The sequence below is a fragment of the Orcinus orca genome, chromosome 3 (genome assembly GCF_937001465.1).
Source record: "Orcinus orca chromosome 3, mOrcOrc1.1, whole genome shotgun sequence".
In the NCBI taxonomy this organism is placed as follows: Eukaryota; Metazoa; Chordata; class Mammalia; order Artiodactyla; family Delphinidae; genus Orcinus; species Orcinus orca.
Genome location: NC_064561.1, coordinates 75,764,843 through 75,783,449, shown reverse-complemented (window position 1 = coordinate 75,783,449; position 18,607 = coordinate 75,764,843). Strand labels below are relative to the sequence as shown.

General features: G+C 49.9%; 1 protein-coding gene across 16 annotated transcripts in view; it reads right to left on the bottom strand.

Annotated features, from left to right (window-relative positions):
* The window catches only part of P4HA2 (prolyl 4-hydroxylase subunit alpha 2), a 66,542-nt gene that overhangs the window by 35,786 nt on the left and 12,149 nt on the right, over positions 1–18,607 (bottom strand). For 13 of the 16 annotated variants that reach the window (XM_049707257.1, XM_049707258.1, XM_049707259.1 and 10 more), the window contains 9 exons: positions 17,395–17,532; positions 13,689–13,928; positions 12,211–12,404; positions 11,251–11,427; positions 7,339–7,409; positions 7,003–7,102; positions 2,817–2,870; positions 2,202–2,267; positions 369–437 (listed from right to left, as the gene is read on the bottom strand). In XM_049707257.1, coding sequence (XP_049563214.1) covers positions 369–437; positions 2,202–2,267; positions 2,817–2,870; positions 7,003–7,102; positions 7,339–7,409; positions 11,251–11,427; positions 12,211–12,404; positions 13,689–13,928; positions 17,395–17,532 — 1,109 coding nt within the window. Of the gene's footprint in view, positions 1–368; positions 438–2,201; positions 2,268–2,315; positions 2,376–2,816; positions 2,871–7,002; positions 7,103–7,338; positions 7,410–11,250; positions 11,428–12,210; positions 12,405–13,688; positions 13,929–17,394; positions 17,533–18,607 lie in introns of all 16 variants that reach the window. The other 3 variants (XM_049707251.1, XM_049707252.1, XM_049707261.1) reach the window with 2 other exon arrangements.

The window sequence follows — 18,607 nt, the reverse complement described above, 5'->3', positions numbered from 1 at the left end:
AACACCCTTAGATATTGGGCTCAACGATCTGACCCCGAGTACCAAAGAGCCCTCCCTGAGTAGAAACACCCTCACTTTCCCATGTCCAGGGGCACAGGGCTTTGGGACTCCAGTACAGAGAAGCTCCCCAGAAAGCACCTACCCTTCATGGTAGCGTGGATGTTTGGAATCCCACCTGGCCCTGAAGGGACTTCCCTCTCCATCCCATCTCGCCAGATGGAAGCTGAGACCACAGGTCAGGGTTCAGGCAGGAAGGGGCTAAGGCCCCTCAAAGTGATATTCAAGCAGGCCAGAGAATGGGACTAGGAGACATGGATGAGGTCTGAGTTCTGCACTTCAACTTTTGACCCACAAGAACCAGAACTTACCTTCTTAGGCCAAAGTGCAGCCCCCAGATCAGGAAAGACAGTGGCACCACCAGCTTCCACATCGCTCATCTGGGAATACAAGGCATAGAGCTTGGCCCTTCTACTCAATGCTCTCAGAGCAACTGAGCCACCAAGGACATGACAAAGTATGCAGATCACCCTCCTGTGAGCATGAACAACTCCACCACCAGCCCTTTGGCCAAGAAAGGCTCTTCCCACACCCTGCCCCTCCCTAAACCCTGTTTAATCTGTGTGGTTCATCAGGACAGTCTCCATGCCATGGAGAGATGTAGGCCTGCAGGATACCCATATCTTGGCTGTCCTCAAGTGGGAAAAATCTGAGCCTGTACTGGGAAAATGCCTGACTGACCCCACCCCCTTTATCCTCATCCAGGCTGGCCTGCCTAAGCCACTGTGCTCTGTGAGCTTCCCTGACCAGGAGCTCCCTGCAGCTTCTAACACCATCTGTGGTCCCAACTATGGATTCTGTTTCTCTGGCTTGAGTAACGTGCAGGTCTAGTCAGACCCTCACCTTCCCAGAACAACTACCGTCCCCAGGGCCAGCTAGGGCACTGTGTCTCCAGAAGGCCTGCTTTCTCCCACAGTAAAACCTCAAACTAAATGGAACACAATATTCACAGTAGCAAGGCTGCACTCATGCCCACAGAGCGTGCCTCAGCTCATGCCCAAAGCACCACTTCTTTCTCATCTGTCTCTTACTTCAAGTTTTTTGCCTGTAATGTAATCAAACGTGGAGCTAAAATATTTCCACAGGACACATACCAGACAGACTGAAAGGCACCCAACAGACATATGGTAAATGAATAAGATGAAAATCCCTGATGGCTTCCCACCAGAGTGGGGATCAAATCCAGGCTCTTTTCTAGAACCTGAAGGTCCTGGCAGTCTCACCAGCCTCTCCCTCTAGCCACCCCAAATTAATGCACTATCTCTGAGACCCACAACCCTTTTTCTCTTTTTCCAACATCCCAATCTCCTTCCCTCTTCCAGGTCTCCACACATTCTCTTCTCTACCAGAAATCATGTTCCACCAACTAATTTCCACTCAATCTTCAAGTCTCAACCGACATGTTACTTCCCAAGGTAGGCCTTCTCTGAACCCCAACTCTGCACTACTTCTTCAAAGCACTTATCACTATGGTAACTAAACAATTACCTCTCCTATGTTTAAAAGTAAGTCTTTCATATTAGGACCGTAAGCCTAAGAGAGACCACAAATGTCCTGCTCACCAGCATGTTCATGGCAGTCCCCAGCACATAATAACCACATGATAAAAACTTACACGAGACACCAAAGGGAAAAGTGGACACAGGCTTCTGTCTCTAAGTTACTTGACAGCTTCTATGCCTCTCTAGACCTGGCTGTCTCAGCAGAGGGGAGAGGAAACTGTTCCTTGTGTGAGAGGTAAACCCAACAGCCTGTGGCTGGAGTACAGGCAGCAGGTGGCAGGCAGGCAGGCAGGCCACTGAGCTCTGGGGAAACGAAGGCAGCTTCATCTAAGAGCACTTCCAAGCTACCTCCTCACTCTGCTGCCAAGCAGGGAACCCTCCAGGACACCCATCCCAAAAGTCCAGGCTAGCTCTGGGCCATCTAATAGGAGCCAGGGATGTAAAAGTCACAGGGGTTGGGGGAAGCACACAAATGGGAACAAAGGGCAACTCTCTACTCCAGCCAAGACGGGCGCTGAGGGCCAGAAGGGCCCAGCCATCAAGCAACAGCTGGTGGTATCAGCTCTGACAGGAGTGGATATAAGAGAGCACTCTGGACCCAGGCTCCCCTTAAGGCCCATACACTGCACGCGTCATACTCACGTAGTTTAAGAACGTGGCCACACGATTCCCCGTCCCTAAACGCTTGAAAGCATCTTGCTCATCCTTCTATAAAATTAAGTGAGAGTAAACAGTGGGCCTGTACCCAATACTTACATAGTTAAGAAACGTCGCTAACCTATTTCCCTCCGTTTTGAGGCCGCTGTCAAAAGGTCGCTGCAATAGATAACAACTTTCACCCGAGTTTGCAACTGACTTCACCCGCCACCCACAGGACTGGGGCCAAAAAGGTCAAGGGAAGGTACTAAGTATGTGTTCCACATATTGGCCTGGACCAGGGGCCAAGGCTGCAAAGGAAACCCTGGCCAGGCATGGGGGAGAGGGGGCAGGAACAGCTTTCACAGAGACCTAGTGAGGTCCTCTGCTTTAGAGTCAGGGCAAAGAATGGCAGGCTTAGGCCAGGGGGACTACTCCTGACCTCACAGGGGAAACAGCTGGGCTGCACTTGGCTCTGGACTTGGGCTTCTCCAGCAACAAAGAGGGGGCCCTGCTGAGGCAGGGGGGCCTGATGTGAAGGCCACAGTGCTCCTAAAAGCTCCAGCCTTCTCAAACCAGCTACAGCAGAGCCCTTGAAAGCACCTGTGATTTGGGCCTTACCCTAGAGAAGTCAAAGTGTGGCTCGTACTGTCCTCCCATTCCGTAATTAGCAACCTGGTGGGAAATAACAGCATTGGACTGTTAGCAGCATGAACCACCCTGAAGCAGCCCATCTCCCTAGGTAACAACCAGATCCCCAAGAGCAACCTCTCTAAGGAGGGTAACTATCCCCTGCCAGTATGGGCAGAACAAATGCTGCAAACAGGTCTACAGCTGTGTCCAAGAGGAAGGGTGCAGCACAAATGTGGTTTCCCAAAAAGGAAAAGATGGGCAAGCTGCAGATGACCACTGTGGAGAAGCTCCAGCCCTTCAGGGCAGCAGCAGAGGGAGCCCTCCTTGAGGCAGGCCCTGGCCTGGGCCCTGATTATTTGGAAGATAATGAGATGGTAATCCAGAAGAATGCCAACAACAAACTCAGGATTGGGGTTTTTTTTAATGCTAGTTTGGAAGCTACTCAGTGCCTGGCAGTGCTCCTGTCACCTCTGTCACCATGCCCCAGAAGCTCTTCTTGGTCAGTCTGAATAGGACAAACAAATCCCACTCCATCTCACAGTGGTACACTGCACAGAGTAATTCTGCATTCAAGTGAAGCAGCAGGGAATGGGCGGCTGGCTGCAGGGGGACCAAAACTGCTGCTCTACCTCAGTGCCCCCAGTGGAAGCCTGGACCTGGAATAGGGCCTGAGCCACCTCAGGTGCCACTAATTGGATTAGAAATCATAAATGCCTTTATGAACAGTTTATCAGCACAATATAAGTCCTAAATCACAATGGTTATTTTAGCTTCAGTAGCTAGATGAGAGATGAAGTTCAAGACAAAATACAGAATCTGACATGAAAGCTGATGTACCAAATGGTACCACCAATGTCCATCTGGGAACACTTGGTTACTGTATCTTAATGAAACCATACACACCTTTGGAGTTCAAATATTAGTCCTCAGAAAATTGATTTTGTATATCCGTTTTGGCAATTCTAACAGGTGAAAGATGCTGCAAAACTGGCAATAATGGCAACCCATGGACATGAGGGAGAGAGAGGAAGGGTGAGCTTTACGAGAGAAAATCCTCCTCTTGGAGTAAAAAACAGTATTTATCAAATGTGATGAAATGTGGATTTTTGGCAGCATGATTTTTCCATGTCCAAAAAAATTAAAATGTTGATATGAAGAGTCAGAATCAGTGAGAAAATATGCTGTCATATACTACTTTAGCCTTCAAGATTCCCACACCAGGGGCTTCCCTGGTGGCGCAGTGGTTAAGAATCCGCCTGCCAATGCAGGGGCCACAGGTTTGAGCCCTGGTCAGGGAAGATCCCACACGCCGTGGAGCAACTAAGCCCATGCGCCACAACTACTGAGCCCGCGCGCCTAGACCCCGTGCTCCGCAACAAGAGAAGCCACCACAATGAGAAGCCCGTGCACCGCAACGAAGAGTAGCCCCTGCTCGCAGCAACTAGAGAAAAAGCCCGCACCCAGCAACGAAGACCCAACGAGGCCAAAAATACATAAATTTATTTTTTAAACAATTAAAAAAAAAAAAAGAGTCCCACACCAAAAATAGCTAGAAATCCTATCAACAGTGCAAGGAGGCCTAGTGCAAGGAGGTCAGCAGGTGACCCTAAGCCTGGAGGTTCATCTAAGCAGGGAAGTTCTAGAGCAGTTGATGAAGTGACATTACAAATGCTTTTTCTTTGGATCCACTATAGTCGAGAACTTGAAGAAAATTTTAAACATGACTGTGATCAATTTGCCAGTGCACTCAGGAAAATTCAGTTGCTGCTTGTTGTTGGAGCAGCAGGGTATGACTGCATTTTCCAACACTCCCACTTGTTGGATGGAGTGCTTAAACTTTCACTACCTGGGGATAATGAAAGAAGCTGTATTGTTAACAGCTGGCTCATCTTTTAACAGTTTTGGGAATCACATTTGATCATGGTGCTAAAGCTATTATACCTATACTATTTTAATACTGTCCCCAAATAGTACAAGTGTCACGGGAACTTCCGGATGTGCAGCCATCAGAATCACCACCTGGGAAAACTCCGGGCCACAGACCCATACCTTTAATAACAATCAAAACTGATTCCTGGGAGGAGGTATTCATTTGTTACAAAAGTAGAAGAATCAGTCCTTTGAAAAATGTGGGTATTTATGGTACTGAGGTCAGAATGAAGGGGAAAAAATGGTTAGAAATCACTTATTTGGTGAGGCTGACACATCTAGTCGGAAGTGTCTTCAATCTTCAAGAATTCTGGCAATGTAGCATCTCTTCCACTCTTAGGCCCTCATCCAATTCAAAAGAAAGCCTCTTTTGCCCTTTCTTCCAAATAATCTATAGCAAACACATCAACTACAGATGAAAGAGTGTCAATAGATAGCATAAAAACCAGTTCATTTCCAGAAACCTGTAGGGACCCTGGTGAGAAGGCTGTTACTGGTGCCTAGGCATGTATCACACTGCATGGAATGTGGAATGAGCACAGACAGGTACTGAAACCCAGGTTCCTATCCTCAGACCATGTAGGATCAAAGGTTTCAACAATGCTGGCTGGCCAAGAAAATGCCAAGACAGTTCCTAGAGAATGAAAGCAAACAAAAATGGTGTCTCAACCTCCTGGCAGCTGTGGTATTCTTCCAGAAGAGCCCTGACCATAAAAGCCCCTCCACTGGAGTTGCGGCATTCAGATCCCATTCATCAATTGAGTTACAACATGACAAGATATCAGTTAAGATGAAACCAGGGTTGTGGCAGAGAAGCCAGTCCAAGCACGAAGCTGCTGTCTTCTGGGGTTGCATGTGAGATAGGGTTCAGAGGGTGCAGCCAGGAGAGCAACAGGGGCACAGGTCCTGTACACTCTTTTCAGCCTCTTGGTCCAGGGTACAGAATCAGCAACCAAGAAGAACATCATCCTCAGTAAGGGCCACAACAGTCCTAACACTGGCTCTGATATGCAGTGGTAGATGTCTTAACAACAACAACAAGGCTGCTCCAGGAAGATATGAATCACAACTACGCCAACAGGGATGCACCCAGGGCATGGAGAGCCCCTATCGCTCTTGAAATGATGGTGTTCTCACACTTAAGAGGAAAGTGGGAGATGTGGCAGAAGTCCTCTCTTGATGTGCTTGTCTGCAGAACTTACCCAAAAATTAGGCTTACAAACTCAACACTAAGTTGAGTTGAAATGAAAAAATTATCTTAAAATTTCACAGGACTGTAAGATAATCAGCATGTTTTTAAAAACTCTGGTGGACTTCACATAAATTCATAAGGATGACCTTCAAAATTGGTTTTGATTGCTGACACAGCTATGGGGGGGAAAATGAGTGCTGATTTGCTTGTATGTGTCCAGGCAAAAGTTCAGAGAATCTTTTCCAAGTGATCTCAGTTCAGTATTCTACCGAAGAGCCATGGTTGATCAGGTAAAGTGTGATATTCTTAAATACACGGGAACTCTGGCCAAACAGACAGATCCAGGGGGCTCAAGAAAAATGCCATTGAAACTTCTCTGGCAGTGTCTCAGATCATCATTTTACAGCAGAACCCAGAAGTTAGGATGTTCAGAAGGGAGTGTGGCCAGTACTGATTTGAACTCAACAGAACAGACAACACATTAGTAGGAGCTTTACCCAAAATTTTCAGCATGGTGCTACCATGTTTCTTCACAATCACCTCTGAAATGAAAAACAGGAGGCCAGGGTCCCAAGGGGGTACTTAGAAAGGAGCATTCCACCTTCACCAGCCAACCAGTCCAGGCCTCTCAATGCTACCAATGTATTACAGAACACTTTACCTCCAAGTGCATTTGACTATGACTCAGAACCATGACCCATGAAGATATTTATAGCTCTTAGAGGTGTCCCTGAAACAACTCAGGATTTCAGCTTCTGTAGTCAAGAAGACATAAATGGGCCTGCCATGCCCACCAATGATCCCTAGCTCCGAGTATGATACTTGGGCACACAAAAGACATTCAGTTGACATTTGTTCAATGCTAATTGTTGAATGCCAGTGGGCATACTTAATTCTGGCTTCCCAACACAAGGCCACTCCATACTCATAGCATCCTGCAGTCCTACCGTTTACTGGGCAAGCCTCCCTATGTCTGGCCCTGAGCACCCTGGAAGAACATCTAGCTAGAAATACTCCCTTCCCAACTCCAGGGTTCCCAGAAACAAGCCATACCTGCAACAATTCTGCAGTCTTTACTGTTAGGCCTGTGATGTGCTGCATCCGAAGATTCACCCGAGCCACAACAGGGTCATCATCCTCCTCCAGCCAGGAGCTAAGCCAAAACGAGAGGGAGAGAAAGGAAGGTGGGGAAGGCAGGTTTCGATGCAGTTCTGCACTCTCTCCCCAGCATCAGGGCCAGCACTAACAGGCAGCACAGGGTGCGTGCTCCATGTAGGGGAGGTGCCAGCAGGGAGGACAAGCCAAGCCACCCTCCCTTCAATAGCAACTGGGAGGCCCAGGAGTTGGGGCTTGAGCAGCCACCCCGCCACCACCATCACCTTTGCTAACCTTTTGGAAACTCTGTAGTTGGCAACAGTGAGAACACCTGTCTTGGGATCACGAACAGTGGCTCGTGCAAGCTGGAAGGCAGGAAGAAAGGGCAGACTTATCATTCTTTGCCTTGAGTATTTTTTTCTTGGAGAGACTGGGTCCTGATCTGTCAATCAGGCCAGTGCGGGAAGGAGCTCTGCAGTCAGTGGCTCTAGCCAAGGCCCCATGATCCTGCAAGCCAGGCCAGGGCAGTGGTCTGGGGCCTCCAAATTCCTGCTCTATCAGACCCTGGCCACTACCCTGCTTGGCTGCTGCCTGCCCCTGCTCCCTCCCAGGTCCATGCTGTCTGCAGAATTATGCCTATGGAGTCTGCTTTGTCCATCTGCCCATCTGCCTGGACAGCCCCTTTCTCACCAGGCCCACCCACCACACCTTCCTGCACCTGGCTGCTCCTATCACATTCAGACTGTGCTGCCATCCCTGAGCCTCAATCTTGCATGCTCCTCTCAACGTGGTCAACTACACTGTCCTTCTGAACCTCAGCGGCCTTCTCTGCCCAGAAACCTACCCAAACACTCTCCTACTGCACCAGCCCACGCTGGCCTCCCACTGCTGCAAGGAACAAAAAAAGAAGGCACAGTTTTCACTACCTTGGGAGGCCTGCGAGGTCAGATGATAGAATAGGAAAGGAATCTACAAGGTGCAATAAGTAAACTGCTGCCTGGAAGCCACCTCTACATACTCACTCATACACACACACACTCACACACACACACATGCACACACCCCACCTCACCTACCTCATATCCCCCCAGTCTCCACAGACTGGTGCAGTGATACTCCCAGGAAGGACCTGCTGCCTGGAGCCAGCCCCCAGTGCTTCGGCTGTGGACTGTCCTAATGAGTGCTTACTATGTGCCTGGCACTGCTGGGTGACTAAGACATGGCCCCTGCCCTCATACAACTCAGTCAAGTGGGGAAGGCAGAAAACTAGCTGGGTAATCACAGCACAGCATGGTAGGTACTGGGAGAGGGGAAGCTCAATGTCTGTGGGAGCTCAGTCTACAGGGTCAAGAATGGTTTCCTACAGGGGGGACCACCTAGCTGAGATCTGAAGGGTAAGTAGGAGTTAGCCAGGTGGGAGAACATTACAGGAACAGGGAAAGAACAGTGATGCAGACGCCCAGAGGTGAAAATGGATGTGGCACTATGACTGTGGGTTAGAACTCAGAGCAAAGAGATGAGAATAGGCTGAGGAGGCAAGTGGGGGTTGGGCTGGATGCAACCTATGACCAATGAGAAGCAGGGAAGGCTTTATGCAGGGGAGGGACACCACAATCTGAATGTAAGAAGGATCACTGTGGAGACATCATGGAGGGCTGGCTAAGGAGGTGTCAAAGCAGGAAGAAGGAGGCCAGTGAGGATGTAAGGGAGAGGTCAGGGCAAGAGGTGGCAGAAGGGATGGAGGGGGTGGATGGACTAGAAGACTGACCAGGAGGTGAGATCAACCAACCTGGACACGAGCTGCTGCAGCACATTCTGGTAGGATGGCACTGCACCCAGAGCAGAGAGCTTCCCTGAGATCGTATCTACGGTTCTTTCCTGATGACAACTGCAGCTGCAGCTAGACCCCATCCAAACATGTGAGCCGCAGCACTGGCCTGACACCCACAGGGAGGCTCTGGGCAGCTGGGGCTCTGCTCCCAGGGATAGACAGGGCTATTTTGAAAGCAGACCAGAGACCCACAGGCAGCTGCCAGGCATTCCCCACAGGACAAGTTAAGCTCATGGGCCCTACTTCAAAGCCAGCATAGCATCTGTCCCTCACAGGCTCCGGAAAGGAGAGGTCAGCTTGTAATAGCCAACACGTTTGGCTCTTCACATGGCTTCTGTTCAAAGACAAATTTTCCCAACACGCTCCTCCCTGCCCACACTGCCCAGCCACACCCATGTGCACACATGCACCCAACATCAACACACACACACACAGCAATGTTTTAGTGCTTTGGTCGGAGAGACAAGGGAGCACTCTCTCAGGAGGCTATGGCACAACAGTGCCTCTCCCACCTGACAGCCAAGAAAGCAGTTTTCTTTCCTGGAGGAATCTGGAGCTGGTCCAGGGAATGGAAGCTGGGGGGCAGGGGGCGAGGTGTTTCTGGTCCCCATTCTCCACACACACTGGCTAGACCCTCCCTCAGCGACATCAATGACACTAAGAACTGACTCTGAGCCGTAGATGTCCTAGTATCTCAAGCCAAGGCTGTTCCAAGGTACAGTCCAGGGCCTAGGATAGGAACCTATTTTAGATCTCTCCAGGAGTGCTGGGCCTCCTGGCCTCTACAGTTCTATTAGGAGCAGAGCAATAGAGGATCTCCAGCTAAATCCTCCCTTCTAAATCACCAGTGATAGGAGAAGGATGGGGATATGGCAGAAAGTAGTTCTCTTTGAAAGATGTCAAAAAGGAGAAAATCTTTTATGAACTAGAAATAGAAGAATAATTTTATAACATGATGAATATATACAAAACCAACAGCCAACTGCATACTTAGCAATGAAATACCAAAAGAATTTCCATGAAATTCAGGAACAAGACAAAGATTCCTATTGTAAAAATGCTCTAGAAGCTCTGGGCAGTTCAAGAAGACAACAAAAACAAAAGAACTGTAACTATTAGGATGGAGAAAACAAAATTTTTATTTGCAGATGCTAATACTATCTGGACAACCCAAGACGATTAGCTAAAATCCAGATGAAGAATAAGTGAGTTCAACAAGTAGCTGTGATCTGCACCATGTCTGTTTCCTTGCAGGTAAAATGAAGATGATGACAGAGCCTGCTAAATAGACATAGCAGTTAACATATGTTAAGGACTTAGAAGAGGGCCTGCCAGGACTTCCCTGGTGGTGCAGTGGTTAAGAATCCGCCTGCCAATGCAGGGGACACGGGTTTGAGCCCTGGTCCGGGAAGATCCCACATGCCGCGGAGCAACTAAGCCCATGTGCCACAACTACTGAGCCTGTGCTCCAGAACCCGTGAGCCACAGCTACTGAGCCCACGTGCCACAACTACTGAGCCCATGTGCCTAGAGCCCGTGCTCCACAGCAAGAGAAGCCACTGCAATGAGAAGATCGTGCACCTCAAAAGAGTAGCCCCCGCTCACCACAACTAGAGAAAGCCCGCACACAGCAACGAAGACCCAACGCAGCCAAAAATAAAATAAAATAAATAAATTTACCAAAACAAAAAAACCCAGGGCCTGCCACACTTCTCAACTCAGTAAACATTAGCTATTACTATGAAATATATTTTTACAATCAATAGTTTAGTATATAATAGTAAACTAATTTAATAATGTAACCAGTAAAAACATAATGACGAAAGAAACAGTTTTTTGTGAAGTTACAATAACAACAACAAAAAAAACACTGCCTAGGAATAAATTTAACAAGAAAAGTGCAGGGCTTAGGTGAAGAACAATTTTAAAGATATGAATAAATAGAGAGACCCAGAGTGCTCTTGGATGAGAAGACTCACTACTGTAGAGATGTTCGTGCTCCTCCAAGTCAATCACTTCTTTGCAATCCTAATCAGGAGACCCACAGGACCCAGCTTGGCAGTGCCCCAAGGCATAACTTCCTAAAAACTAGCCCACACACCAGCCCCCAACACGGTGAGGTGACACTTCTCACTGTGGGCTTGCCCTGCTTCCAATGTGCCCTTCTATCACAGCCCTTGTCTGTCCATACTGGTTCCCTCAATTTTCTTCCCCCACTGGACTATGAACCCTCAAGGTCAAATTGAGTCTTTAGTACCTTAGTACCCGACAGTGGACTCATGCAAGACATAAGCAAAGGCCAGCCGGGTAAGCAACCAAACTGCCCCATGGTACCAGGAGTGAGTGGCCCAAGAAGGAACTGCAGAGACACCTACTTTGGGTTTTGCAACTTCCTTGATCCTCTCGATTTCCTCGTCAGACATGACATCGTAGTACCTGACGATGTGTGGACTGTCCCACTCATCCTCCTCTTTGAAAGGGGCGATGAGCAGCTGTGGCGTCCCGTTGCCATGGTGGTACCTACAGAAAAGCCTCTTCTGCCTTCGGGGTGTCTGGGGAGCACAGAGCAACAAGCCCTGAACTGAGTGAGTCCTAACCCTCAGTCCCAGGCTAGCTGGCTGCAAACACTGGCCTCACACCCCATGTCCAGCAGCCGCTCCCTCCCGCCTCACCAGAGAAGAAAACAAAAGCCCCTCAGTTTGACTGGCATGAAATGATACCCCACAAATCATGCAATGTTTCTTCCCTCCCAAGAATACCTCATGTTGACAAGTCCTGTAGCAGGGTGTAATCCCTGGCCCCTCTCACAGAGATGTGAGTAGGTCAGGAGGGCTAGGGCCAGGGAGAAGTCTTTCTAGACAGAGGAGCCAGTGGGAGCCAAGCAGACATGGGCATGGAGAAGACCGAGAGATTGTCTCACACCTGAGCCTCCTTGAGGAAGCACTGGGGTCCAAGGGCTCTCAAAGGCCAGTGATACCCCACACCAAACTCTAGCAACTGCCTGGTCTTTGCTAGAGATCATGACTTCAGTGGAGGCCCAAGGCACATCCACACTCATGGCTTTCTTCAGAATAGTGAGTCAAGTAGAAGCTGCCCTGTTGGGGTGGGGAGGGGAGCTCAGTAATAACTTAGAGGATTGAAACTCTGCCTAGGACATCAGGGAAGACAAGTCTCCTGTCCTATACCTCAGAGCACACCCATGTGTCAGCCTCAGCAGATGCTACCAAGAATTGAGAAAACTACCTACAGACAGAGGAACATCTTCCTCACATCTGCCTGTCCAGAGCCAAAGTCTAGGTCCACAGCCTGGGCCCTGACCCATCCACGTGTCTCACCAGTTTGACACCCTCCCCACGACAGAGGCTCTCGTAGATATCCCTCTCGGGCAGGTAGTCCACAGGCCTCTCATATATGCCTTCCTGGGGTGCTAGCTCAGCTTCTGTGTGATTCAATAACATTTTTTCTCTTTCTTCCTCCAACAACCGTTCAAAGTAGCGCAGATTCCCTCCAGCTCGTTCATGGCTTGGGTCTAGAAAAAGCAAAGAAGAAGAAGCAAAAGGAAACCACAAACATCTGTTAGATCATTTAGAGAAATTATTCTGTAAGTGGTTTTCTCTCCCAGCAGCTCACTCGCACGCAGCATTCTGCCTTCTACAGCACCTAAGCACAGTTTGCTGGTCGTAGAGGAAAGGCCAACAGAGGTTCTCCCTACTCTGGTCAGAGATGAGAAATGAGCAACAAGAGCGGGGCGCAGGGGACGCTTAGCCACCAACGCGGCTCTCCTCCGGAATTCCCTGGAAGTCCCAAGGACACAGGTCCAGAGAAGCAGGCCAGAGTTCAGCCTCCTCCTCCCCACTTGGCTGTGTGCTAGTTACAGCCGTCCCCTAGAGTACATCCACTACTGGTGACATCACATGCTGGCCACAGCTAGAAGGCAGGCTGAAACACCGGCGGCAAGAAGGGCCACATGACACTCCCACAGCTTTGTCCTGTGGGCCTCACAACAAGAAGGAGCAAGCTTGGCAGGATTACTGTGCTACCCCTCAGATGAGGAAACTGCGGCCCAAAGATGTTACAGATTAAGGTTAGGTTATTCAGAAGAGGAATCCAGGTGTCCTGACTCCCTGTACAAGGCTCTTACTAACACGACAGAGTCCAAAAAAGCTCTCTTCCTACATCCATCTTACAGACATTCACACTAGCTGGTCTCAGACCCAAAGCCCATGAAAAGGAGCAGTGAAAGGAAGTCTTTGCTGGTCTGTGAAATCTCAGACTATGATATCCCATATATGAGTATGAGGTGGAACAAATGGGTTCTTAAGACACAGTGCTTTTGATCCCCTTCAGTCTAACCCCACAGGACAACTGAAATCACCAAAGCCATGGCAAGTCCACCAGTTAGACCTCAGGGCTCTAACAGGTCAGGTCACTGTCACTGCAGCAACCCTGAAATACAGCTTGCCTCTCAAGCTATTCCTGACGCAGTATAGGCTCCACCCTACATAGCAGCAGATGCACTGAAGCACTGGATTCGTATTTAGAAATGGACTAGGAATCCATGTGTAGGGCCACGGGTGCCATAGGCCTGAGTGTATCCATCAGTGATTGGGCAAGGGCTAAGCCAGAACTACAGTTGGTAAAGAGCTAGCTGGCAGCTGGACTGCGCCTGAAAGCAGCAAAGCATTAGTCAGTGGCTAGGCGGCAGGTCAGACTGGCTCAGTTCCTGGAGAGCAGTCAGGTAGTGGTCAGCAGGGTGACCAGTTCCCCTGCTACCTCCCCCTCTGCATCTGACCTTCCCCTAGAACCTCCTTACCAAGGGAGAGCAGTCGGCGGGTGAGCTCCAGGGCACGGTGCAGGTCACCCAACTGGAAGACGGCATAGCTCAGATAGTCCAGCACCTGGGCCTTGGATGTGGTGGCCTCCTCCCCTGCATCGAGCTGCTTCAGCACCTGTTCCATCCACAGCACTGTGTGGTAATAGTCTCCTTCATTGTAGGCCGAGCGGCCCATCCCAAAGCAGTCGTCCACACTCAGCACTGCCTGGTACTTGGTTCCTGCAGCAGGAGAGGCAAATAGTCAGGCTCAAAGAGCCTCTGGGTTAGGGAGAAAGATTCCCCCATTGAGGGAGCCCGGGTCCCTAGGTGGGGGGCATCAGCCCAGCAGAGCCCCACCAGAATTTCAGACCACACACCTCCAAGGGCCATTAGTACGGAAAGCACAGCCAGGCTGGCCCTGCCTCGGGCTGGGGTGCACAGCCTGCCTCCTAACTTCAGACTCCCCAAGTGGGAAGGGTCCTTTGTTACGGAAGAGCCAAGGAAGCCCAAGGAATAGTGTTCAGGAAAGTATAAAGGTCCTGTGAGCCACATGGCAGATGTCTATGAGGCAGCTGGCCATTTGAGACTGGAAGTCAGAAAAATAAGTTAAATATAAAAAAACAGAACTTAGGTGGCAGGTAAAGCCATGGATGAAGATAATCGCTTCCAGAAATAGTGTCAGGAAAGAGTAGAGAAGGTGGCTGAGGCCAGGGCCCCAGAGACCATCTATACAGAAAGGACAGAGTGAATAACACTGAGAAAGAAACAGAAGGAGCAGGAGTGATGTGACAGATGCCAAGGGAGAGCAAGAGATAAGACTGCAGTGCCAGCTTTGACCACTAGGTGGTGGGGCCCTTGGTGAAGATCAATTCAGCAGGTCCTGTGACTACAGGTCATCTGCTGTTGGCTCAGCGCTGGAAAGTGACCATGAAGAGAGTTTCAAGTCAAAAAGGAGATGTGGTGTGTAAGCTATGGGGAGATGCAGGGTTTAGGCTGTGACCCTCCCTGGAAAGCAAGGGAGTTTCCCTACAACCCCATCAAGAGCAGCCTAGGCATGGCTGACATGGAAGAGTTGCCTCAAAGCAGGCTCTTGCTGCCTGATGTCCAAGATGTCCAGGATGAAACCCCTGATGCAACATGTTGGCTGCTTCAGAGACCAAGGGTTGCTCGCCATGATGGCTCAGAACAGACAATGTGGGACAGGAAAATGGGGAGAGTAAACACAAGACAGAGCTAGTAGGCAGACCACAGATTGGGGTGGGGAGGTCCTTGAGTCCCTGTTCACTCTCCACGTACCTCCACAGATCTCTGGCTCTGTAGGCCGAGGGACTGAACACTGATGGAGGCAGTATAACACAGCTGAGTGAGCTGGACAACACAGGATCTGTGTGGGCCTAACTATGGCACCCCACAACTGTGTGACTATGGACAAGTTACGTAGCCCCTCTGATTCTTAGTCCCTTATCTCTAAATAGAGATAATACCATCAGTTTTAGAGGACTTGCGCCAAGAATTCAACAAGACGACATATGAAAGTGTCTCCTATGATTCCCCAGAGTGGTAATAATCAGTAGCTATTATCAACATGTCTCACAGATACCAAGAATGTCAAGAATGGCTCCCAGACACTCAGCATCCTTCCCAGAAGCCAACTTGAAAGTCTGCTCCCTAGAGAGTGTTCCCTGGAGAATGCCAGCAGAGCTGAGGGCTGAAGGGCAATCACACGTGATGAAACCCAGCTGAAGCGGGTAAAGGTATTCCTGCAGAGGTTGTGGGATGAACAAAGAAGCTGAGCAGTGGCAAAGCTTTAGTACAACAGACAAGGAAGCCAGGGAGATGGTGCCACACAGGACCACAAAAACCACACATTAAGAGGAATTTGGTTTAGCCCTAAAAGTTAAGCATTGTGATCAGGAACTCATGTAAAAAGATATGTGCTTAAGACCACACGGAGGATGATTTTAAGGAGTGAGCTGGAGGTATACAATAAATTAGAATAATATTTCAATAATCCAGTTGAGAAAGAAGTGACCATGAGGCTGGAGTCAGGGCCTCCAAGTACAAAAGACATTGTAGGGAGGTAGAATCCAGAGCAGCCAGTGGATGGAGTGCTTTTTGCTGATGTAAGGAGGAAAGACAGTAGACAGTTCAAAAAGGGATGAGGATTTCAGTTTGGGACACGTGAATTTTAAGGAGCCCAAGGAACATCCAAGTAGAGATGTCCCACAGCCATTTGCCTGCACTGGTTGAAAGCTCAGAAGACAAGCCCTGACAGGGAACACAGATCTGGATGTCATCCATGTACAGGTGATACCTCAAGTGATGGAAATGGCTGGGCTCACTTGGAGAAGGTGCTTAGGGAGACACCAGGTAGGGGTGGCATCCTGGGGAACAACTCCCATCCACCCCTCATTTCCCCTCCAGGATATGGATGGGTCTGTTAACTGAATGTAAAAGGTCAATGCCTGGCTCTCTCTTCCCACCAACCATTCTCACAGCTACAGGGTGAAAATATCCTGCAGGTGCCCCAAGCCACCTTCTCTCTCTGGCCTCATGGCCTGGCTTGGTCCAAAACCTGACTGAGTGAGGATTAAGGAGAAGTCTACACTCCTTCCTGTTGGCTCACTGGACTCCTCAGTACCAAGACTCCAGGCCCTGACCAGCCGGCAACACAGTGCATCCCTCCCCCTCACCGTGATTCCATCCGCTGTGCCTCCTACAGGGTCCCCACGGGTGAGGTGGCATCCAAGGTCTAATGGAGTCTAACTGAATCCCTGGGTTTATTGGCCTTTAATAGCCCCCAAACCCCAACACGTCTTCTTATAAACATACTGAGGCAGACAACCGAATTGAAAAGGGGCCTATAAAAAAATGAGAGAGAGAGGAGCCAAAAGAGAAACAGCCAAGATCAGTGCCCCAGCATTCAAAGGAGGGGAGACTATCAGGAAGAATGGGGCAATCAGTGTGCCAAATGCTGCTGAAGAGCTAAAGAACATTCTGCCTGAAACCTGTCTACTGGCTTTACCAGCCAAGCGGCCACTGGTGACCTTGCAGGGGCAGGATTGGCCAATGGGGGGGAAAGATGCCAGACTTTGCGTGTTCAAGAGGACATAGGAACCAAGGAAGTAGAGAAAGAGTGTGGATGACTCTCCAGCTGCCTAGCCAGGAGGGAGAAGCAATCAGTCAGCAGCAGAGACTCAAAAGGGCCTTGGATCCAGAGGGAGTGGTTTGTTAGATAAGCAAGAACAGAGCATGTGGAGAAGAGTCCAGAGAGGTGGACACAGAATGAACAGGGGCAGAGACTGTAACTGAGGGCACACAGGACATGGGGCAATGAATCCAGAGATCAGTCTTAGGCAAGATGAAATCGGAGGGTGGGGAATAGAAGTGGGTGTGGATGCAGACCTGAGTGGTGCCCTGGGGACAGAGACCAAGGAGGTCCTGAGCAGCAACCTCGGCATTCTCTGAGCTGAGAGAGGACAGGCCTGGGCTAATACTGGAGGGACGTGGTGGGGCAGGGGCTGAGGGGAGACAGTTGTCATGGGAATAGAGGACTGACACCAACTGGAAACCCAAGAAAGAACTACAGCCAGAGGTCGTGGTGAGCCTGAGCGTAGAGACCATGAGTCAGCAGTGGCTCCATCCTTGTCCATACACCATAGCAGACACACAGGCTGGACAGGCTTTGCATGGAGTGGTGAGTTACCTGGAAGCTCGCCTTTGGAAATTGTGTCTGGGTCCAGTTTGTATGTGTCCTGAAGTCTCATCAAGGCCTTGGCGGCTCCTGTTTCATCTTCATCAGTGGGAAAGAACTGTCGCTGCACTGACAGGTTGGCAATAAAGCCTTCCAAAGGAGAGAGTGAGAACAAAAGGTTACCCTGATCCAGGGATAGAATTCCACCTGGAACCAGACAGGCACCCACCGGAGGGTCTCTGGCTAGTCCAATCTCCCTGCCCCTTCCCTCAAAGGCTGTTTCCCCTTCCTCCAGGAAGCCCTCCTTGATGGCTCCAGTCCAGGGAGACCTCCCCTTTCTCACTCCTCACTGTACCAACTGCCTGTGCTGCTCATTTGGAACTGAAGAGAAAGGCCCCCTAACACTAATTAACACATGGGAATCTGAGAGTCTTGGCGTGGAGATAGAAGGAAAAGAGGACAGTGAGGGTAACTGACAGGGACACAGGAAAGGACTCAGGGAGGACTTGCTGACCACTCAGTGGAAAACAAATCACATGGAAAACCTTGATCCAGGATTATTAGCCTGGCCAGGTAATCACAGATTCCTAGCCTACATCTCAGGTTGAACAGCCCAAGGGACAGAAGTGGTCAACTCAGAGAGCCTAGCTGGCCACTCATTACTGACCACTGGCCCTTATCATCCAGAAGGGTGATGATGACAGTCCTGGAGGTGTTTGGTGCTGTCCCCACACCAATATTAGGGACTGGAGAATCATCTGACCAAGGTCAGTATTAGGTGGGGCTGCATAAGCCCGGCATGGTTCCCCTGAGAGACCACACTGGGCCTTGCTCTGCTTACTAGGGCACTCCTACCACTCAGACCCACAATGAGCTCAGGGCATGAGTTCCCCAACTGTGGTGCTCAAGACCACAGCCTGGAGCCTGGGAGAGCCCCTGAGCACAGAAGCACCCAAGGAAGCTGTTTGGGGACTCCAAGCCCTAGTTGTAAAGCAAGATATACACCTCCTGCAATCTCAGGACTCCAGGTGGAGGCCAGGCCCTCCCATGCTGATTCAGAGGCTTCAGTTGTGCTCATAAGCTGAGAATTCGTAGGGGAAGTCCAAGGCCATTTCTTCTCTGGCCTCTTCCCCAGAGCAGCAGGACCCATAGCCACCTACTCTCACGACCTCAGGCTCAAACACCCACTTCTAGCCCTGCCTGGGGACCCAGGGACCAAGATGCT